Here is a 22,647-nt window from a genome sequence, read left to right as displayed (position 1 = left end):
AGAGTAACACAAGATGGATATACTGATATATACCTATATCAACAAGTAATAAAAAGGCAATATCACACAAATATTTTATTTACTTTATTGAAAAAGTGTCTGATGGTTTTTTTTTGTTTTGTTTTGTTTTTTTCCCCTAGCAAGACAGCTTGCTTTTCTCTGCACTTTTGACAGAATATTTTGTTCTTTCATTATCCAGGTTATTTATTATTTTAAGCACTGATCCATTGCAACTTCCCTGACTTATCAGAAGACAACTGCACTTTTGGGAACTAGCTGAAATACAGCCAGAAGCAACACTTTTTGGCAAAGTTAAAAATACGTTGCACTGACATCCTAACTTAACACTTCATTCTTTGCAACATGCTTTTGTTCACACATCATTCTTTCAGAGAAATAGTCCAGGGGAGCAGTGATACACACCTCGATCATTCACATAACACATAAATCAATTCCGATTAATCGTTAGCGAGCAGTGGCTTTAAGTCAGGTCCATCTGAGAACTCTTTATTTAACTTCAAACATTAACCACATTGTTCCTTGTAACAAAGCATTCCCACCCACAATTTCCACCTCTTCCTTCTTTAACACACCTCAAAGAAAATAGTCTCAGTTAAAGACACATCCTTAACTTTGAAGAGCTACCTCATGTAGTGTGGTGCAGAGCACTGAATCTCCCACTACATTTGCACCCTAGCCTGTCGGAACAGGTTGCAAAAAAAGACAACACCAATCCTCCCATTCCAACCACGGAATATTTAATTCTCCTTTCTCACCCATTCACAGCTCAAAATTAGTATGTCTAAGCACCTCTACTCACACAAGTTTTGTGCATGCCTCATGCCTTATGAGATGAGATGTGCAACGAATTACAGCCCTTCCTAGACTAAATTAGAGCACAGAGTAGGGCAGTACTGATATCATAAATACTCGTTTTTGATTAGAAATTTCTAACAATAAAAGTCGTAGAAGCAGATTATAATACAGAAAATAGCCAAGAAAAACAAGTCTAGAATAATTAAGCGGGAATTAATTCAAAGGCTAAACCCATTCACCGAAGTCAGGTGGGTGCACCAACAGAGCACAAAGAAATTAAAGCTAGAACAAAGTTTTCTCCTCACAGACTTTTCCTGCTGGTAAAGTGAACAATGCAATTATAGTCAACCTGAAGGGATAACAAGTAGAAAGTAATTTCCAGTCGGCTGTGCTAGCATTTTTGATAAAGTGGCAATAGTTAAATAAACCAGAAAGAAATATTTCCAACTTTTGATGATCTGACTGCTTTAACAAACCAAATTTGAAACTAGAAATACATAGACAGCAACCCCCAGAAGTTTGATGACTATCTTAATTATCCAACCATAGACATAAAATTATCATTCAAACATTCACAGGTCCTTGGCTAATTCATTTTGAACTCAAACGAAGCTAAGTTAAGCATCTCTGTGATTCAAGATGCATGCATTATTTAGTATTAGCTAGACATTTGTTCATTTATGCAGCCAATGGGATTTATGTGAGAAGGCACCCATTCTGCTTCACTTGAAAAGTTTCTTGTTCTCTCGCTGAAACCTAAACCACAGATCTTTGTCATTTTGTCCATCTTTCTGTTTTAGGAAAAAAAAAAAAAAAACACTCTCAAAAAGTTACAGTTTGAAACAGTTTAATGGGAGGAGTGAGACATGAAGCTCTCAGCACATCTTCAAGTAAACAAGTTGCCAGCATCTGCATCACCTTCCCTTATACACAGATGCTACTCCAGGTACTTCTAAAGACCTAAGGCTGATTTTCCACAGTAGTTTTGTAGCTTTTATTTTCCAGCAGCATACAATAGCTACATAAGGGATTTTTTTTTTGTTTTTTTTTGTTTTGCTTTTATTTAATTTCTGTGGCTGGTTGGTTTGTTTTCCTTTGGCGTGGTCCATGCAGCTGATCAGAACAGTTTTGCATCACATTTTTTAAAATGCTACATGAATATTCTTGAGGAAGACTGAGAAAGAACAGAATGAAAAAGAAAAATCTAAGCTGGTAAGGACAAACAACAACAAGAAACTGGAATTTCAGAAGAAAAAAAAAAAAGGTAATCAACTCTGAAAAGGGAGCTGCCTACACTTTCTTTTCCTTATAAGCCATTACCCATGTGTCAGCATCTTCACACAGTTGAGTGTGAATACATGCTCTGCTATAGGTACACCTCATACAGAACTACTTGAGCTCAAAAATCATCTAAAACTTCTCAGTGTCCCAACACTTTTATACAAAGCACTTCGGGATTTTTCCACCGTTCTTGGGACTGACAGCACAGCCCACTCTCAAGGACAAAGAAATTTCAAGAATAGTCTAAATAGAAAATTTGAGGTCCCTTCTTTAAATGAGTTTCCTCTTACCCTGTCCTCTCCAAGATACATAGCACAGCTCCACTTCCAGATAGGTTGTGCTCACTGACTGAGCTTGGCATTTCGTAGGGGATACAACTATGACCTTCTATAGGTAATAGAACTTGGGCTGAAAAGCCCAAAAATTGGTACAAAATATTTATAAATATTTGCTACATCCTGAAAGACTTCAGTCAATCTGGCAATTCTGGGCTAAATCTCTAACCCTGATTCACATGAACAACATTGCTCTGGGTAATGTTTGTTTTTAAGGCATTGGGAAATGATATTTAAAACAAAAACAAGTTTAAAAATCAAATTGCAAACCATTTATTTCCTCCTGTCCAAACAGATATCAGCAGCACACAAACAATGTGAGCTAACCCAAACTGTCACATAATACTGTACTTATTTATCTAACACCGCTGAAGCTAAGCGCTGAGCAGGGGAGATGCTAACAGAGGAAAAGAGCGATAAGATTAGTGCCATTAAGCTGAAGCAAGCAAGACATCATTTTATGTAACTGAGGGGAAAAAAATGTAGGTTAATAAGGAGAATGACTATCAAGTAACTAGAGGCAAAGAGCAATGCTAAGATGAGAAAGATTGAGGGCCCTAAAAAATGAAGGACAGGAAATGAGAATATCATGGGCCTGCATCTTAAAGAGCTCAGCCAATATTTCACCACTTACGTTTTGAAGTACTAACAAGAACAAGATCAGGTAAGCAAGCTGGAAATAAGAGCAAAGGGATCACAGACAAGTGGAGAGAAAATGAGGTATTAAACTGCTCTATCTGCATGAGGACAATCTGAAAGCAAAGCTCAGATGTGAAACTAGAAGAAATGGGAGAGCAGAGGCACCCAGCCCTTGTGCGGGGGAGTCACCAGCTGACTTGCGCTGCTGAAGCTCTTTTGGGGTTATAAAAAAAATGACTGATAAAAAGTAAATCTTGCAGATAGTGTGAAATGCTGAGAAGGCTTAATATTTGAAGAAGGGTGGGCAAAGAAATGTGGCATTTAAAGTGCCTGGTCAGCTGCTGATGACAGGAGGAATAAAGGGAGTACCCCTGAGAGTGAGAAATCAAGTCATATCTGCAATATTTATCTGGTACAGTTGTGCCTCAAGTCTCCTCTGAAAACTTAACACAGGACACACACCGAAAGCAGCACCTTAAAGGCAATGTAAGTGACACCAACCAGTGATCTCAACTCAAGGCACAGAGGGACTGCCAGAGTGCAATCACACAGTTATTTTTACAAAGAATCTGCTGAAAGGGAAGATTCGGTAGAAGATTTTGGGGAAAAAAAAAAAAAAAAAGAAAGCAGGCATAAAACTTGATGTTACACAAAGACATTTCTATTCCATATCCTAACTGGGGAAGAGGGAAGGACCTACAGAGGGCTTTGGTTCTTTCTCCTCCAGTTTTCACTTTCCACCTGAAAAAACACAACTTTTCACCTTGTTGTAGTTAATTAATAAACTACAGATTCAGTGCTGAGTTAAGAGTTCCTGCTAAGAATCAGCGTGAAGCTCTGCCACGGAGAATCAAATCAGCAGCCAGCTGCAGTTTAGCTTCCCTTCTCTGGTAATGACTAATAAGCAGCAGTTCAATAGAAAGTGAAACACCACTGCTTAAAAGTTCCCATTTGGTGTGGCACAGTAATACTACATGATGTAGGAGAATCTCTTGGTTCCTATTAAAATAACAGGAACAGGCAAGAAACCATCTTGGCTGACCTGCTGGTCACACTGAGGAGCAGGAAGGAAATGCACAGGCAGTGGAAGCAGGGACCTGTGGGCTGGGAAGAGCACAGGGATGCCATCAGATGGAACTGAGCTCAGCAAGGGACGTAAAGAATAACTATAAGGGATACTACAAGTACATTGGTCAGAAAAGAAAGTCCAAGGAGCGTGTGCCCCCTCTGATATATGAGGGGGGAGAACTGGTAACGAACAGACATGGAGAAGGCTGAGGTACTCATCAACTTCTTTGCCTAAGCCTTCACTGGCAGTATGGCTGCCCATGTCTCTAAGGTCCCTGGACCTGTAGGCAAGGGCTGGGGGAGCAAAGACCCTCCCACTGTAAGCAAAGAGCAGGTTTGAGACCATCTGATAGAACTGAACACAGGTACAAGTCCATGGGGCCTGATGACATGCCTCCCAGGGTCCTGAGGGAACTGGCTGATGAAGTTGCCAAGCCTCTCTCCATCATAGTTGAAAAGTCCTGGCAGTCAGGCGAAGTCTTTGGTGACAGGAAAAAGGGAAACATCACTTCCATTTTTTAAGAGGAAGACCCAGGGAACTACAGACGGGTGAATCTCACCTCTGTGCCTGGGAAGGTCACAGAATCATAGAATCATAAAGGTTGGAAGAGACCTCCAAGATCGTCTGATCCAACCATCCTCCTACCAACCACTAACCCATGTCCCTAAGCACAATATTCGACCTTCCCTTGAACTCCCCCAGTGACATTGATGTCCACTTCCCTGGACAACCCATTCCAATGCCTGACTGCTCTTTCTGAGAAGAAATGTCTCCTCATTTCCAACCTAAACCTCCCCTGGCTCATGCAAGACAAGGTGACCCAAGACAGCCAGCACAACTTCATCAAGGACAAATCATGCCTGACCAATCTGGTGGCCTTCTATGATGGAGTGACAGCATCAGCTGACAAGGGAAGACCACCTGATGTAATCTACCTGGACTTCTGTAAGGCCTGTGACACTGTCCCACACATCCTTATCTCTTATCTCTAAAAGGGTGGACTACTTAGTGGATAAAGAATTGGCTGGATAGCCACAGCCAGAGAGTTGTGGTCAACAACTCAATGTCCAGATGGAGTCTGGTGACAAATGGTGACCCTCAGGGGCCCATCTTGGGACTGATGCTCTTTAATATCTTTATCAACAACATAGACAGTGGGATTGAGTGCCCCTCAGCAAGTTTGCAGATGACACCAAGCAGAGTTGTGCAGTGGATAAAACAGAAGGAAGGGATGCCATCCAAAGGGACCTGGACAAGCTCGAGAGAAGGGCCCTTGTGAACCTAATGATGTTCACAAGTCCAAGTGCAAGGTGCTGCACCTGGGTTGGGTTCAATCGCAGACATAAGTACAGACTGAGGGGACTATAAAAAAAAAAAAAAAAAGAGGACAACTTTTTATATGGGCAGATAGAGGCATGACAAGGGGAAACAGTTTTAAACTAAAAGAGGGGAGGTCTAGATTAGAGATTAGGAGGAATGTCTTTACTCTGAGGGTGGTGAGGCACTGGAATGGATTGCCCACAGAAGCTGTGGATGCCCCATCCCTGGAGATATTAAAGGCCAGGCCGGATGGGACTTTGGGCAGCCTGGTCTGGTGGGAGGAGTCCCTGCCCAGGGCAGGGGAGTTGGAACTGTATGACCTTTAAGATCCCTTCCAACCCAAGCAGTTCTATGATTCTATGAACTGTTAGAAAGTAATTGTCCAGTTTCATCTGAGATATGTGTGCAATTGAATACTGAGCTATTGCTTGCATAGGTACAAAGTAATAATCAGAATCACATTAACTTTGTGCTGTTGTAGGCCATTAATAAATGTCGTGTTAAATACTGGGCTGGGACACCGATATCCAATATTCTTTCTCAGTGATAGTGCAAGAATATTGCTTTTTTGAAATGTGAAAGAATAATCTCTAAAAACCCCCTGAAAGTACTTATTAGAATTTTATCAATATATAACAAGAGTTATTCTTTAAAACTATGCATAAGGATTAAACAACCTAGAAGTTCTCTTTCCTTCTCACTGTTGCAGTCCACTGTTGACCCAAACGACCCACCCAGCATGCTTGTTCCTACATTTTTCTACTCTGGAATGACTTATAAAAACTATCATTTTTACATAACAATTTGACATCTTCAAGTGAGACACACTATAGCAGTATTATTTGTTATTATCATGCATATATGATATTCTAGCATGAGAAACAAATAAGTCATTAGAAAATGAACTGTAGAGATCCATCATCTCCCATTGACCTCCTTTAAAACATCTTTGGATCTCTTCCAGCCTTTGATTGCTCTCCTGCACTAGTAATCCACCATTATAAAACATTCACAGCAGATGTGCCTACCAACAGAGCATAATGATTTAAGTGGATAAGAACAGGAAGAGATGAACTCTCGAGAAACAAAGATCCTGAGTTTATGCTAATAACTATTTTAAAAATACTAAATTAAGGGTAAGCTTATGCAGATTTCCTTAAGTTCATCTATTTTAGAGTAAAGTCTCAAAAGTACTGCTCATGTCAGGCTACTTTTTCTGTAGTTCTTCGGAGTATTTTCCTATACTTTTAAATGCTTTCCCAAATCCAGTTTTTGCCCTCTATAAATACCACAGCAGAAAATATATCAGCATTGTATTGGTGGAGGGGAATATAGTTGTTATGCAATTAGCTACATAAAGCTGCATTTGTTCTTCCCCTCTCTACACCATACAGAAGAAAAAATATGACAAGATGGAACAAACTTTACTAGAATGAATCTGTCCAACAGCAAATACATCATAAATTGATTATGAATTAGAGTTGGGGAGATAGACTTTACATGAATGAAGATATTTTGTGGATGTAGCATTTTTGTTGTCAAAAAATACTTATGAATTAATATTTTCATACGTACCAAAATGGCAAAGAACTAGTAAAAACAAAGAATTGGTTTACAATGGTACAAGGCACAGGTAAATTTTAGTTCTTACAGTTTTGACTGCACTATGAATCTGCATGGGGTGGAGGGCTGCTATTACTGATCAGTCTAGTAATATGGAGAAAGTCACTTTACATCATCTTATTTACATTCAACATTTCTTTTATAGTTCTTTTTCAATTCTTCCTTTTGTGCACCTTCTTTAGCTTTACATATAGAATGACAGTTTTACCCAACAGGAGTCCAAAACCATCAAGAAATACATCAAAAATGTGTTTGGACTGAAAATATTCATCAGAAATTCTTTTGATAAAATTTCAAAGACAGTATCTCACTTGTGCTTTACTGGGCAACTGGAGGAGCAGAAGGAGCGGGGACCTAGAACAGTGCGTTGTTTTTTTTTTTAGAAATTCAATACTGGGTGGGATCAAGTGTTCATCATTTCTCCTATATTCATTTTGACTCATTTTATTATTCACAGTAGGAAACATATCTATAAAGGTTATGCAACTTACTTTGCAGTGATCATACTGTTGCTGCAAAGTTGGAACATCCCCTCCAATGGGCATTTGCTTTTTAAGTTCTTCATCTTTTGTATTCAGCCATTTGATTAACTCTTCCAGGGATGTCAGTAATCGGTTCCATTTCTCTGCACTTGCCTCCAAGTGAGCCCTGTGAAACAACATAAAAGCATCCTTAAAGTCCTGAACAGTACAAAAAACAAGGGACTGTAATAAATAAAATAGCTCTACCATTGAGACAGGAATATTTCAAATGCTTAAATGCTAAGGACCTTTGATGTGTTTGAAAACAAACAAAATTCTACTTCAAATCATTTTGCACAGAAAAACAAAATAAGCAGGTGAAAAATGTGGGAACACAGACAAACATCCACCTGATATGACCTAAAGCCTTGAACACGGAGCATCCAAACAACATAAAGAAATACTGTCTTTTGTGACTCTGCCACGGCAGTGCACAAAGTACAAGCATCATTTTGTAAGCTAGGGCACCACAAGACTCACGTCTTTCATGCCAAGACCCTGAATCTCTAGCACCAAAAGCAACAAATTCTCCCAGCAGTCATCAACAGTAAATTAACCATGCTGCTGAACACATCAGTGGCACAGATTATTTAATGCAGTACCTTTAGTCAATGAAGAATTACTAGAGAATTAATAGTGTGAATCCATCCTCCCAGTTAACTCAACAACCCCCCCAGATTCCAAAATACCCTCTTCTATCATGTTCAGGAATACATTGACCTGACAGCTCCTCCCTGCAGTACCTGGACAGTTACACAGAATACTTGATAAAGGCCAGCAACCCCACTTTTACTCCAGTCACTCCATGTTACAGACCCATTTGAGACTAACATGCACTTAGCTCTCTCTACTCTATCACTTGCATGGTGAAAGAAATTGTTTACTGGTATAAGCTAACTTCTTTTTAGTATACACTGACACTAGCTCTGCACCTTTGTGCCCTGCTTCTGACAGATGAGTGAACTGAACTATTGTTCTGTTTCCTAGGTCTTTTCTATTCTGAACTTTTTTTTTTTTTTTTTTCCCAATTCACTGTAACTCACGTCTTTTAATACGCGTGAAACATTCACAGAATCACAGAATTGTAGGGGTTGGAAGGGACCTCAAAAGGTCATAGGGTCCAACCTCCCTTTTCACCTGCCTTCTATTGTATTATCCTCTCAAATGGCATTTGAGTGAACGTTTGCTACTGATATGACAGCAGTTGGACTGAAGGGGTGATGTCTCAAAGTAAGCCTTGCAGCACAAACACTATGTTGTGATCTTGTAGGGATACTAGGAAATTAACCAAGAAACACAGTCCAGGGGGATGGGAATAGACAAAGGGAAAACCCAACAAATTCTTTCTGTAAAGGATAAGCTAATTTTAGGAAGAGGAACCTATTATTTGCTCCATTCAGGAAAGCACTTAAGCAACTACATGGGAAAAAATATAAACTACTTGCTAGAAGCGCTGTTCTACTGCTGCCACTTCCTGCATCATGATTTCTGTTTTCCCTTGTTGCAGTCACCAGTATCTTTTCCCTCAACACTGAATCTACCCTGCAATTCCCAGATGCACTCAGGGGCATGCTCTCAACAGCACGGTGTGGTCCATGTCCCTTCTCCTTTCCAAAACTGGTTTTGCTTCCCATCAAAAATGCCCTCAGAAATAATCAAGTTACAGTGTTGCTCACACATTGCCCTCCCGTGTCAGGTACTCAACAGCACCAGCCCTCCTTTCTGGGAGTGAACACAGCGTAATACTCCCTGGTAATCAGGCAGAGGAGACACGTTGCCAAGGCAGCCCATAACTAAATTTACAGTTTTGCTGTTAGATCCAGATTGTTACGAAGAGAAAGCATTTTTATGGATTTCTAGCAGCAATCAAAACCTTTCAGCAATCAACATTTTAAAAATTATATCTGTAGCCTTCTGTGCATTTGATAGTAAAATCTCTATTAATTGTGACTTATTACTTTATCTAGTACATTTAAGCAGCTCTCACCTCTAAAAACTGGCACTTTCCAGGCAGAGCAGAATTCTTGCATACAAAATGAATTAAAATTTTGTAAGGGGGGGAAAAGAAACCCCTACATCTAGTTAAAAGGCACTCTAAGGGTGGCTCACTTAATTTAACATACACTGCAATAATATTAATAGTGAAAAAAATAATTTGGTATTAACCTGAATGTAACACCAGATTAAATGGTCTGTAATTTACTACTACTGAGTGCCCACGTACATGCCAATGCAATAACAGTAGCAAAACATCACCAGCACATGGTTTCAACATTCAGCACAAGTGGGGTTAGAGCAGTAAGGAGTAGAGAGCGAGGAAAAAACCAACAGCATCAACAGGACATTAAAATTCCTCTCTCTGAACACAAAATGAGTTAACATCTCTTCAGAAACGTTAGAAAGAAGTTAAGGGAGAAAAAAAGCACACACAGAGGAAGACATCACATCAGCGTAGACTTTTCCTGAATGTTGTTTTGCTAATCTTGTAAGTAGTAATACCGAACACAGAAGTGGCTTGCAGCAGTGACAGCTGAAGAGCAGCCACAAGCCTTCGGTTCTCCCAAGGAGTGGGGAGACACGCAGACAGGCATTCACTAAACTCCATTCAAAGCAAATGCTACACAGGAGCAAGGGAGGCAAGATGTGCTCCAATTTGTGTTTTAGTTTTACTGGCTTACACAAATGTAGACTTTTTACATTTGTGATACAAACCATTCAAAGAGTTAGAGCCAATAAACTATGCTGGAGTTTCAAATTGTTTCCTGGGCTTCTCCAGTTCCAAATAAGATTTCTGCCCTTGTTTTGGGATTGGTGCTTTTACCAAAAGAAGGTCTGCTAAAACAAAGCTTTAAGGTGTTTGTGTTCACATGATAAATGAGTTGGCAGTCTCCAGGGATTTGCCAGGTCAAATGGTGGCTTAGGATCTGCTCTGATGAAAAGACAGTTCTGTACCAGATGACTGTCCAGTTTTGAGTACTGGTTGGAGCAGCAGTTTTCCTGAGCATCAGGCAGCATCAGAAATGCTCCTATGGAAATCTTGGCTGAGCCTGAAAAACCCGTATGTCCTCATCCAGCTGACCAGACTGAGAACACCCTTGCTCTGCTAAGACTGAATAAGATCCTGCAGAAGAGCAGCAACTCTGACACAACCCCCCTTCTAATGACCCTGGGAGACTCTCTCCCCATCTGGAGACCTCCTCAGCTTTTGTTTCCACTATTTAGGTAACACTTTTCCTGCTGAGCACGAAGGGAACATATGGAATAAAAGAGACTGGTGGGTGGTCTGAATATAGAGAATCCTTCCCAGTTTCTGCAATACCTCCCCCAAATGCTGATACCTTCCCACCCAAGAAGAAGAGTTTCTCCTCAGCATTTGGCTGCAAAATGCAGACTTGAACAAACCTGCAGCTTTGTTTTCCTCCTGGGAGTAACACAACACAGAGAAAAAGAAGGAAGTGTTAATAAGTCTGAGTAATTTTAAGAAGAGCCCTCTCTGGTGGTGTCACAGTCACTACAAGCATAGTTTAAGCAGTTTCCACACATTTAAAAGTATGTCACAAGAGCATTGCCTTTTCAGCCTGGAATTCCCTTTAGTTCCAGTAGCAGGGAGTAAAGTCAGTGTAGTGATGAGCACCATCAGCTCTGAGGACTGAAGTGATAAAGAAAGTCTCACACTATTCCTAAGGGACAGCAGCATTTTCAGCAGCTAAAAAATCAACACAAGCAGAATGTACACATTGTTGAAAATACCCTAAAAACAAATAAATAAACAAACTTTGAGAAATCTTCATTTAGAAGCACTATTCTGAGCTAAAGGCCATAAAAACAGATTTTTCAGTCAGCCCTAGCCTCTAACATGGTTACATACTTGTTCTCACAAGACTCATCCATACAGTTTTGCTTTCCAAATCATTCTTGAAATAGGATACAGCGAGCAAACAGAATCTGAAGGCAAAAAGCCAGATCAACACACTGACTTCATACCAGTTTTAGGCCCTGTTACTTCCCTGTGAAGGCTTTCATCATTGTGCAAGTTAGAAAAGTGAACTGCAATCAAAGAACAGGGAAAAGTACATGTACTCAGAAATGCTGCACTCCTTTCAGAGGAGACAGATTTGAAAGGTTAATTTACTTCTATTTACTCCGCTATTCTCTTCCCTGCCTGCCTTCTGCTTGTAGTTCAGTGCCACGTGGCCCTGCAGCACTGCAGGGATCAGCAGAGCCATGCACACAGTGCAAACGTTAGCACTGCCCAGAGGGGTGTATGCTCCCTATCTACCCAAAGTGAAAACGCAAGTCATTATTCAGAAAAGTGGCTAAACTGAGCATTCACTGCACAATTGTTGTCTCTGCCTTGGAACTAACAACTGGCCTGTGGTGAATGCCTTCAAGGCCTTTTTGTCGGCCATGAATTTCTCCCAAACTATGATCAGCCCCAGGACAGGACAGGCAATTGTTCTTGCTAGAACGTGCAGTTGCTGACTAAATTAACAACTTATTATCAAGTTTTGGTCTCTCTCTCACATTGACTTGTACAGCTGAGTACAGCTCATAAAGGTCCAAGTTTAACAGCTCCTGCGTTAAACTACTTGTGGTGTGTTGGGGCCAGTATTTGCAAACCCTCATGCCAAATTGCTTGGTTCCTCTAGTTCAAGCTCTGTCTTTGAGTTTCCATTCAGCAAATCCCACCACTTACACATAACTGTTTAGCTGGCTGGTGACAGGGTAAGTGGAGATGAAAAATAAATGTCACGTTTCCCGTCTACCCCCCTCTTCCCAACTCTGGTGTCTGAATTCAAAGCTCAACTCATTTTTCTGGTTTTTGGAAAATTCATATGAATGCTTAACATTGTTCTGTTCTATTAAAAGAACAGTCTCCTTTAATCAACAAGCAGGCAGTAGCAATTAAAAGCTCCAGAAATACTTTTCTATGTAATTACTTGTAATATGGAATTTTATTCATATTAACGAATATGGTAATGTTTACTTCCAAAATGACATCATAAAGTTTTTAACAATGAGTACACTTGGACGGTCATCAGTGAGTTTGGCATTGGTAGGGTCAAAAATTGTAAATGGCTTGATGAATACATATTTAAAACATTTCTTAGTGGAACAGCAGCAGGCAAAAAAATCTACCACCAATAAAGATGAAAATACTTAGGATACAAATCCTACTAAGGTATTCATTTTGGTGGAAAAAACAAAACCCTGATTTCTCTTCAGGTAATTGCAGATTCACAGAATGACTTCATTGACATTGCCATCGATTTAAAATAAGGAAAGATTCAACATACTTTCTGGAACATTTAGTACAGATTGGCAAGTTACCTCTGCACAGCTCTGGGGAGGGAACAAATAGTTAAGCGTGCATGGTAAGCTAATGCACCAACTCTTTACATCTGTGCTTGGGGTCCTTCACAGAAGAAAATGGAGATTTCACTTCAGTGCTGCAGTGAAATTTCTCAAGCCTTTCAGAAGACAAATCTGCCCCATTCATGTCTTGACATTGTAATTACTTACCTGATGTTAGCCGACTTTGCCTTCAGGTCATTCCATCGATGGTTCATGTCATCAAGTCGGTGCTGGAGCAGGGCAGCTTCCTCAGAGTTTCCCAAGGCTTTCACCATCTTCTGTCTGTTTCCATCAATGCTTTTAAAGATGTCATTATGGGCATCAATTTCAGCCTGGATGTCCTGAAATATCGACAAGTCCAGACATCTTATTTCAGTAAATTAAAGAAGATCTTATTCGTATTAGTATTCCTATCCTCTTGGACAGAGCACATAGCCTGACTTTCTTGGGCAACTCTGGAAAGAGGTGCAGAGAAGAAATCCTGCAATGCCATTAACATCATTATAAAAGGTCCCGCTTTCTTTAGTGAGAGAAAAGGAGTTTGAAAGTCATCCTTGGTAGCTATAAACACTACGCTCTCTGCCTGTCTTTTGTATTAAGGTAACTAATTGTTTCTTGTTTCCCACACACTTCCGCCAAGTGCAACATTTGCAAATGCACTGGAAATCTTTCCCCTGCTCAGAAGTTCACAGCTGCAGCCTTAGCTCTGCTGTCTCTTTCCTCTTTGAAATATAAGACTGCAGAAACTTTATGCAGAGCAGTCAAATTCAAACTCTATACAGTGTTTTAAGCCATGCAATGAAAGCTTTTATCTAAAACTGATGTCTCTAAACTGCAACTGAATGACTGTAGCTACATATATATACATATATATACATATATAGCTACAGCAAACCCATTTTTACAATTCAGCTGTTGTATACCATGTCCAACAACATATAGGGACATAGACATAAAATAGCGTGATGTATTATAATCTGATTTATGTATTAAGTGCTGATCTGAAAGAAAAGTGCTTGTAATTTCAGTTCAGCTTGCTCATTTCTCTTCCCCGCTGAAAATAAACATTTTCTTTTCCAAAAACATAATTTATTCTCCTATTCATCTGCCTCAAGAAACACATTACAGACATTGTCTACATCTAACAAAGTGAAGTATTATTTTTAAAACACGTTATAATAGCATCAGACAATCCCTTGTATCACCACTGATGCTTTCTAGCATCTGTACGTCTCCGTATGCCCTAATAGAGAAATGTAAATGTTTAGAGAGCCAGAAGCTGTACTAGCTGTCTCAATGGAATTAATCAGCAAAGATTGTGACAGAAACTTGATGCAGATGTAAACAAACTTCTTTTTCAAAGGAAGAAATTCAATAACTGAAATCCTTTAAAGGATTTTATTTTTCCAGACAACCCCTCAGTACTTTCCATCTGTTCATAAGGAGCAGGAAAGGATTCTTGTACCTCCCTGTCCTTAAGACATAGTCCCACATCTTAGAATGGCTGCTTGCACATCTGCAGTTGATAATTGGAAGCAATGGAAAAGTTGTTATGAAACTGATATAGCATGAAAGCATTTATCAGTTAGGAAAAATGAAAAAATAAGTAAGGATACAGTTGGAGAGGTGAAGAGAGGAGAGACAGGGTGAAAGCAGGGGGAGAGAAAGAGATTGTGGGTGGGTGGAGAGCTATCAGTGAAGCTCTCCAGCTGAGCTGCTATGTGACTTTGGACTGCTACCTATTCTTTGCCTGTTTTTTCACCAATAAAAAACAGGTAAAAAGACACTTTTGCTGTCTTTAAGCCATGCTGATAAAAAACCACCATCTTGAATATATACACAAGTAATGGCATTTAAAATGAAAAACAGAAATGGAAGTGATTGACGATAACAGCACAGTCAGCAGTTAGGCAAATCAGATGCTTATCTGAGAACATCTGCAGCTCCTGACCTTATGACTCAAACATGCAGGGAGACCCGCTGAAAACCAGCTCAACTCTGAACAGCAGGAGATACAACTGCAGACAGCAGATTCGATTTTAATTGCACACTGATCTGTACTACAGGAGTCTGGCCATGCCAAGTCCATTTCTGTGCCTCTCTGAAGTTACATCACCAACTGGCCTCCAACCTCCTTCTACAATCACGGTGCTCATTTGAATGCTATTAAGAACCTGCATAAAACCTTCTAGCTTTGATTACATGCGAGAGGATATGCATGCTTAACAGTTCAAAATGATGCTTCGTTGAAAATGGGTCTTATTCCTGTATTTGCCAGTCATCATGTTACATTGATTACGGCACTGTGGATCTGCTGTGTGCATTCTTGAGTCCCATCTGTGATAGCCATGTTGTGACAGCTCAGTTCAAAGAATCAACTTTGCTAATTAACTTCTCTTCCTCTATTCCGATTTCAACTTTCCAGGAAGAAAAAGCCCCGCCAGCTGATGGATAAACAAACGGGACTGATATTAAGGTTAATGAATGCTGATGTATCACAGCCCTCTACAAATTAAAAAAAAAAAAAAAAAGGGACAAATCCAGATGTGTCCCACTTCAGTGTGCACATGAAGAGGTGCAGCAAGGAAGTAAAAGATGGCTAATGGCAACAGATGGACACAAACTTCCTTAATCCCTAATAATAACATAAAAGAGCTTGAAGTTATTTTATTCTGGTATTTTCCTTCATTGGAAGACTAACAAATAGGGATGATGATCTTGTTCCAGGATTGCTACCAATTAATCTACTGATTAATTAATTACTACCAGTACAATCTCCCTTACTCACTGTGTTACCATACTTTCTCCCAATTGTTATGAAACATGTAGACATGTTCTGGTTGCCCTCCCTTGAAATTCCTTATTTCAAAGTGCAAAGAAGGTCTATTCATGTTCTGCATATACCAAAACACGTTTATCCCAATGTGTTGTTTTTCTTGCTCCTGCCTATTTCTCGGTCACTGCTTCACCACATTCTTCACCTTTGTCTATGTGGCAAAGAGGATGAAAAATTTGATCATCACTGCTCATGCCCCAACTAGGATTAACTCTAGTAAGGGTAAGTCAATTTCAGTTTGTTGGTACTTCAAAGGCAATCATAAACACTGCCCTGGAATCACAGAGAAGCTCCCATATCCAGACCAGAGCTGCAAAGGAGACACCGAGGAGGGTGCAGGAGAAGACGGGAAAATATTCTGCTGGTTTTGCCACAAACGGGAGCACACAACTGTGAAACAGTCTTTCTTAGCCCAGCACAGAGAGTATCTGGTCCAGAGCACTCTCCTGGTGAGTGCAAAATACAAGTATAAATGGAAAAGGCTTTTTTTTTTTTTTTTTTTTTTTTTTTTTTTTAATAAAGCCAGAAGAAATCCATAGTTTTTAATCTGTAGTTACACAGCTTTATCATCTTGTTTTTTTGAAGTAGAGATGCCACAGAGATACCTCAAGGTCACATTTTGGTAATTCTGCAAATATTTATGTGCATGTATCTACTAAACTGCAATGATAATTTATTGGTGTGAGGCCACCAGATCTGTTTACATGCACAAGCACTGCAGGATTACCGTCCTAAATTAAAATAATGCTCTTTGAAGAAACAATTCATCCCATATATAAATCAAGGTACAAGTTTCAAAGTTTTGGAAGATAGAAAAGAGAAGAAATAACTAGGCTGACTTTATCTACTTTACCCAGCCAGGGTATTAGAAGATTGCCACTTTTTTTTCTTTTTTTTTTTTTTTTTTTTTTTTTTAAATTCCATTTAAGAATAATGAGCAAACTGCTGCCTGTCTTTTCCACTTTGGTCTGGTGATTTCAAAATCCTCTCATCTCCATTCTGAACCGCAGACTTTTCTGGTTCTCTCCCTCTTTAGCCCTGTCATGGAAAATGACATACCTGCAGGATTCAAGCTTTCATTTTATGCTTGGATCTGATCTTAAAGCTTGTCTCCATAACAAGGAGCCTACTTCTTGCTTCAATTTCAATCAAAATATTAAATTAATTCATGTCACAACTGAAGAGCATGCATCTTCAAAGAATATGTAAGTAAGGGGTGAGGGATTTGATAACACTGTAGATGGCAGTTCTGAAAAGGACCCAAAGAGGAAGCTGACTCCAGTTGCAGTTGCTACTGGAACAGCCCAAAGGCAGATTAAGTTGACTTCCCCAGGGTAAACAAAAGCATGTGACAGACTTGAACAGAACCAAACTTTGTGGTTCCAACTCCAAGGTAAATCACCTATTGTTTTTTTTTTTTTCTTTATTATCTATTTTCCCCTTCAAAAACAGCAAGGATGCAGATAACTCTAGATGCATTTAAAAAAACAAAAAACAAAAAAAACAGCATTCCCATGATTAGTCATTCTAGCACCTATTTTCTGAATAACTGCTCCAGAGGGCCCTTTAATTCACTCTGCAACCTCCTACAGTTGTTAGCATATTCACTTCCACTCACATTTTTTCTAATTTTATGTGTTTATACCATATTCATTGGTACATAGCCATTAACACTGGCAAAAAAATTTCCTCATTAAAGGGCCTGAACCCTTCAGTTGAAGGCAAAAACACGACTGGTTGAAGAAAACATCATATTTCCACCCAGTCTTAGAGTGGAATAAGCAAGATACATTTTATAATAGACAAAATTTAACTCAATTCCATTCGCACCATTACGAATCCTAGACTGCTTGAGCTTTACGATACAAAGATCTAATGCAGAGAAATTATTTTACTCAATAGGCTAAATAAAAAGATGTTCTTACAAAGTTACAGATTCTATTATCAAGATCCCTTAATTCAAGCTTTTACATATAAATATATGCTATTACACAAAACTTAATTTTAGTCTCTTATAAAAATGTAGCATTAATTTGTGTTTTTTTTTTTTTTTTTTTTTTTTTGTTGTTTGTTTTGTTTTTCAAAATGTTTCTTAGGACTTATTAGCTTATTTACTCTGATTTTTTTAAACTCACTCTACACAGCAACATTCTGTATTACACCCCTTTAAAAAAACTATTTATTTTTAACATTTATTAGGAAATAAAATTCCACTCAATTTCTGTAAGGATCTGAACACAGAGCAGGGGTGGCAGGTTATGGTACATAAACTACATCTGGCTTCTAAGAAATGGATGTGCAGGTCTAATGCTGATGCTGGGCCACAGGACTAGCAGCACTTCATGATGGCACGCAGACTGCTAAGTAATTTTTATCCCTGGGTACAAGCCACAGAACATGCAAGGTGCTGTGGCTTTTGAACCATGTGAAGATCTTAAGAGGTAGGGATGACTATTCACAAATGAAAGAACTTCATTTTTCCCAACAAAAGTTCTCACTCAGTCTATTCTATCAGGACAGAAAGGTAAGAAAGGTTGGATACAGTACCTGCGGACACGGTTTAGTGGGTAATATTGGTTGTAGGGGGATGGTTGGACCAGATAATCTTGGAGGCCTCTTCCAATCTTAATGATTCTATGCCAGTCTTGTACTCCTTCTACCCAACACAAATCATGCTCTTTGACCAGAACAGGACAGCAGACTCAGTTCAGGTAGAGGGAATTGCAAGTCCCACAAGAATGACTGCCCGCTTCCTCTACTGGCAAGGTCTAAGTCAGCAAAGACTTACAGAAATGCTGCACTTCCCTGCTTTATTCCTGACCTCTAAAATTGATGACTGTTCACCAAAGTATCTGCAGAAAACTATTCCAGCTGGAACAGCTGGAATGCAAAACGTCAGTGCTAACCAAAGGACATAACTGCATGCCAGAACATCCTTCTTTGAGGTCTCACAGCAGGTGGCAGGGGAATTGATTTTTTATTAATATTATTTATTTTTTAAAATAGCAGAGCGTATATTGAACCAGATATGTTTTACCTGCTGCTGCCAACTGCCGTTGGGTACACTGCTGTGTCAGATGTTCACTTGAGCCTCTGCTGCACACAGAAATTTTCTTTTTTTTTGATAAGTCTTAGGGAGGAAGGAGTAAGAATTAGGGCATGATACAGGCATATTCCCTTTTTGAAAGGGAAATAAGACTTTTATTGCTCTTTTCCTTGCAGATGCTGAGGATAGGAGAGAGAGAGAGATGCTGTTGATAGGAGTTTGAAAAAAAGTCTCTGAAGAATCAGGTACTCAGCTCATCCAGCGAGTCCCTCCTATGCTTTCAGGGGACAATCAACTTGAGAAAGCCTCATCCCATCAGCAGAGGTCCGCAGTGGCAGTCTGCTGTTAAGCAATCAGTTTATAACAAACCCGCATTCAGAAGCGCAGTACACGTGCAGAACCCTTGGGCAGAATTGCCATTATCATAAATCCGCCAGTGGCAGAAGCATGTACAAAGAGAGACATTAAACCTAAAATGTCATACACAGACCGCGCTGTCTGTCACTACAGCCATGGTGGCGACGGTATGAGTTCAAAGCAATTCACAAAAGCAATTAAGTTTAGATATAACAGAAACTTAATTACAACTTAAGCTCTTAGATATTTCAGGAGAAAAAAAAAAAATCAGGGAAATCATTCTGGGATATTTTTACATCTAAATTTCACATGCTCAAAATACCAAAAGCCTTGCACAGCAGCTTCAAAAAGCTGTCTCGGCCTGTACGTATGGATAATACCTTCCCAGGTGACACGGTGTGGGTAAGGACTCCTTTCATCACAAGAATAGTGACGCATTCACTAGGGCTGGGAATGGCAGCCTGTGTTTGACAACCTCTGTGGCTCCATCACATGGCACCGACTGAACATCTGGGGGGCATCATAAATCCATTAATACTAATTCCAGCAGTCACATAATTCAAACTGAACGAAGCCAAAGCAGCCCTGCCCACTCAAGTATAACGCGGCTCTCCCTTTGCATAGGAAGGGAGTGTCATGCAAGTTTCTGCAAATGCCATCTGGCTTCTGCATTACTACCACAGTAACAGCACTCGCAATTCTCTCCTTACAACACGTATTCATGGAAGTTAAAGGCAGCTTGCAAGCCAGGATCACTGTCATAATGGTGTTTCTCCTGGCAGCAAACTCCTCAGTAAGAAAGAACAGGATGGGTGTGGGGGGCACCGTGTGAGTGAGAAATGAAGCAGAGGGGAAGGAGGGAAACTTGCTGAGGGGGAGAAAAAAAAAAATCTTGCTCTATAAGCACTGATTAGAATTTGCAATTGAAGTTTACCAACTCTGAAATGTTAGCTTTCCACCTACATCACATTACAAACTTCACCACAAGACACCAAAATGGGACAGTAACCTTAAAGCTAGAAACCGTGGCAGCTGCAAGACCTACAAGATACACTTTTGTTGAAGAATTGCTACAAACAATTCCTTTGACACAAAATAAGACAAATATTCAAAGTCACAAGGGAGAGCACATGGGATTTGCAAGTGCCAGGGCTTGTACAGTACAAAAAATAGAAACACTGGTTTCAAAACTTGGGTCTTAACAATGTCATGAAGCATCTCAAAACTCCAGTACGTGTCCTAGTCTCTAAGGCTAACGGCAGCAACTACCAGAGAACAGTGAAGCCCAGCTGACAGGCTGGGAAAGAGAGGAGAAAGTGTCCCACACAGTGATAAAATCCTGTCACAAATGTTTTCACCTATTATTAATAGCTATTTTTGGGGGAGAAAAAAAAAAAAGTCATGTTCAAGGGATAATGAACAGTATTTGTCTCATTAGCTTCAAAGTTTGCTTCTGTAATAAAGGAAAAACAGAAGAATTTAGAAAGTAAAACATTTAGAATTAAGAAAACAAAACACCACCAAACCAGTTCATAAGTCTTCTGTAACACAGGCTTATTATGATTTTGAATTCATTGAAATCATTACAACAAACCAAAACAGAGAACACCTCTAGCTTCATTGTGTTTTATGAGGCATTTAGGTTCATTTAGTCCTATCCTTTACACCACTGTTCAGGTGTCCAGTGCTGATTTGTATTAAAAAGCCATATTAAAATTTTGATCTTTAGGACAGAAAGCCACAATAATTCTTTACAATATGCTTTCCTGCTGTGTGATCACAATTTTTTTAATCAACGTGTAAACAAACTACCACATATAGTTTTTTAAAGACTTGCATGGCACAGGAAGTTTGTAAAGAGAAATGTACTACAAAAAAACAACAGAAAATATAATAAGCAAAGCCAAGCTAAGGATCACTGCAAATGTACAGTCTGGGTTTCATCAGAAGTGCTGTCAACTAGATGAAAACAATCTGGTTTTGAGAAGCCTCATGTCTCTCACTAATCAATGCAATCACCACAAAGCCAAGCCTCCTGCCTCTCAGCATCATTGTTACCAAATTTCCTGGTAAGAGAGAACAACTAGACAGAACACAAGACTAGACGAAAGGATGGGAAAAGTGGCACACTCCTGGGAAGTAATTCTACTCATAAAAGCCATCAAGAGATCTTCCAATTTGACTATGATAGCATCCGACTAAATCTAACAGCAAACCACAGAGCACTTCCTTTATGTCAATAGTGAACTAAAGTCACAAGCATCCTGAAAAGCTCTCATATGTTCTTAGCGTAGCTAAGGCCAAACTTTTCTATAATTTCCTTTAAAAAAAGATAAAGATGACCATAATCAGAGCAAACACTCTAAAACTAATCCAGTAGGACCTAAAATGGAGAAGGAAAGAAGCGTTAGACTTCCATATTTGAGAGGTGCTCAAACAGGGGTCCCATGAGAAACTTAACAGCAACACAGAAAAACGCCCAAATTTGACGTGAACCTGCCCGTTTTGCTGCACACTTTTCAAAGCCATAACCAAATATACAAAACCTTGTGCATCATACCTTTTCAAATTTTGCCAGCAACTCACGTAAGCTGAAGTTTAAGCCAATCATGATCAAGTGTCCCTCGAAGCCTACATTTTCCCGGGAGGTCCTCCAAGCCGGGTCCGTAGCCTTTGAGAGGTTTCTCTCTTTTTCCACCTATACAGTCTCAAACGTCTCTGGGAGCTCCTGCATGTGGCCCTCTCTCAGGCGATGTTCCCCCAGGGGCAGCTCACACAGCACCATTGTAGCAGCCCCCTGGTCCCCGTTCATTCCCTGGGGCTGGGTGAGCGGGCTTGAGCTGCTGATGCCGGGTGATGCTCCTGGAGGAGTTAGCCTGGTCTCATGGGGCTGGGGGGATCTGCTTGTCCCCACGCCTGGCCAGGACTTCCTCCAGCTCACCTCGGCAATGGCGTGCAGGCTCCAAGGGCTTTCTGGCAGGCCACAAACTCAACGTTTGGTCTCAATTACCCTGAGCAAGAGAAGCTATACTCTGCTGGTGCGCCGTGGGTGCAGGGGGTGGGGAGGAGGAGCAACTCCTTCCATGTTGCTCCTCTCAAGAAAAAAAAAAAAAAGGAAGAAAAAAAAAAAAGAAAATCCCCAGAGAAACTTCTGCTTCTAGAAAGCACCAAAAGCCAGCTTCTCAGAGCTTCTCAAAGTGGGACGAGGCACGCTTCAGCCCAGGGTGCACGACAGCAGGGTTGGGCAGGAGGCCACCAGCAGGCTGCTGTTGCTGTGGTGATGGCCAGGCCACGTCCAAACCTCCTCGCCTGGCCCGCTTTGCTCGGGGATGCCACACCACAGAACAACTACGGCCCGTTAAAAGTAATCTAAAAAGTCACTTCCTTCGTTTAGTCAATAATAATAAAAAAAAAGTCTCCGGCAAAAGATCATGCTGCGACCTCCAAAG

The 22,647-nt window shown here is 40.1% G+C and overlaps 1 protein-coding gene across 10 annotated transcripts in view; it reads right to left on the bottom strand.

Annotated features, from left to right (window-relative positions):
* The window catches only part of UTRN (utrophin), a 367,449-nt gene that overhangs the window by 117,705 nt on the left and 227,097 nt on the right, over positions 1-22,647 (bottom strand). For 8 of the 10 annotated variants that reach the window (XM_068677000.1, XM_068677005.1, XM_068677001.1 and 5 more), the window contains 2 exons: positions 13,128-13,300; positions 7,575-7,731 (listed from right to left, as the gene is read on the bottom strand). In XM_068677000.1, the coding sequence (XP_068533101.1) occupies positions 7,575-7,731; positions 13,128-13,300 (330 nt within the window). Of the gene's footprint in view, positions 1-7,574; positions 7,732-13,127; positions 13,301-21,758; positions 22,269-22,647 lie in introns of those variants that run through there. The other 2 variants (XM_068677008.1, XM_068677009.1) reach the window with 1 other exon arrangement.

The sequence above is a fragment of the Anas acuta genome, chromosome 3 (genome assembly GCF_963932015.1).
Source record: "Anas acuta chromosome 3, bAnaAcu1.1, whole genome shotgun sequence".
Classification (NCBI taxonomy): domain Eukaryota; kingdom Metazoa; phylum Chordata; class Aves; order Anseriformes; family Anatidae; genus Anas; species Anas acuta.
The sequence above is the reverse complement of the archived record's forward strand: the minus strand, read 5'-3'. Positions and strand labels throughout refer to the sequence as shown.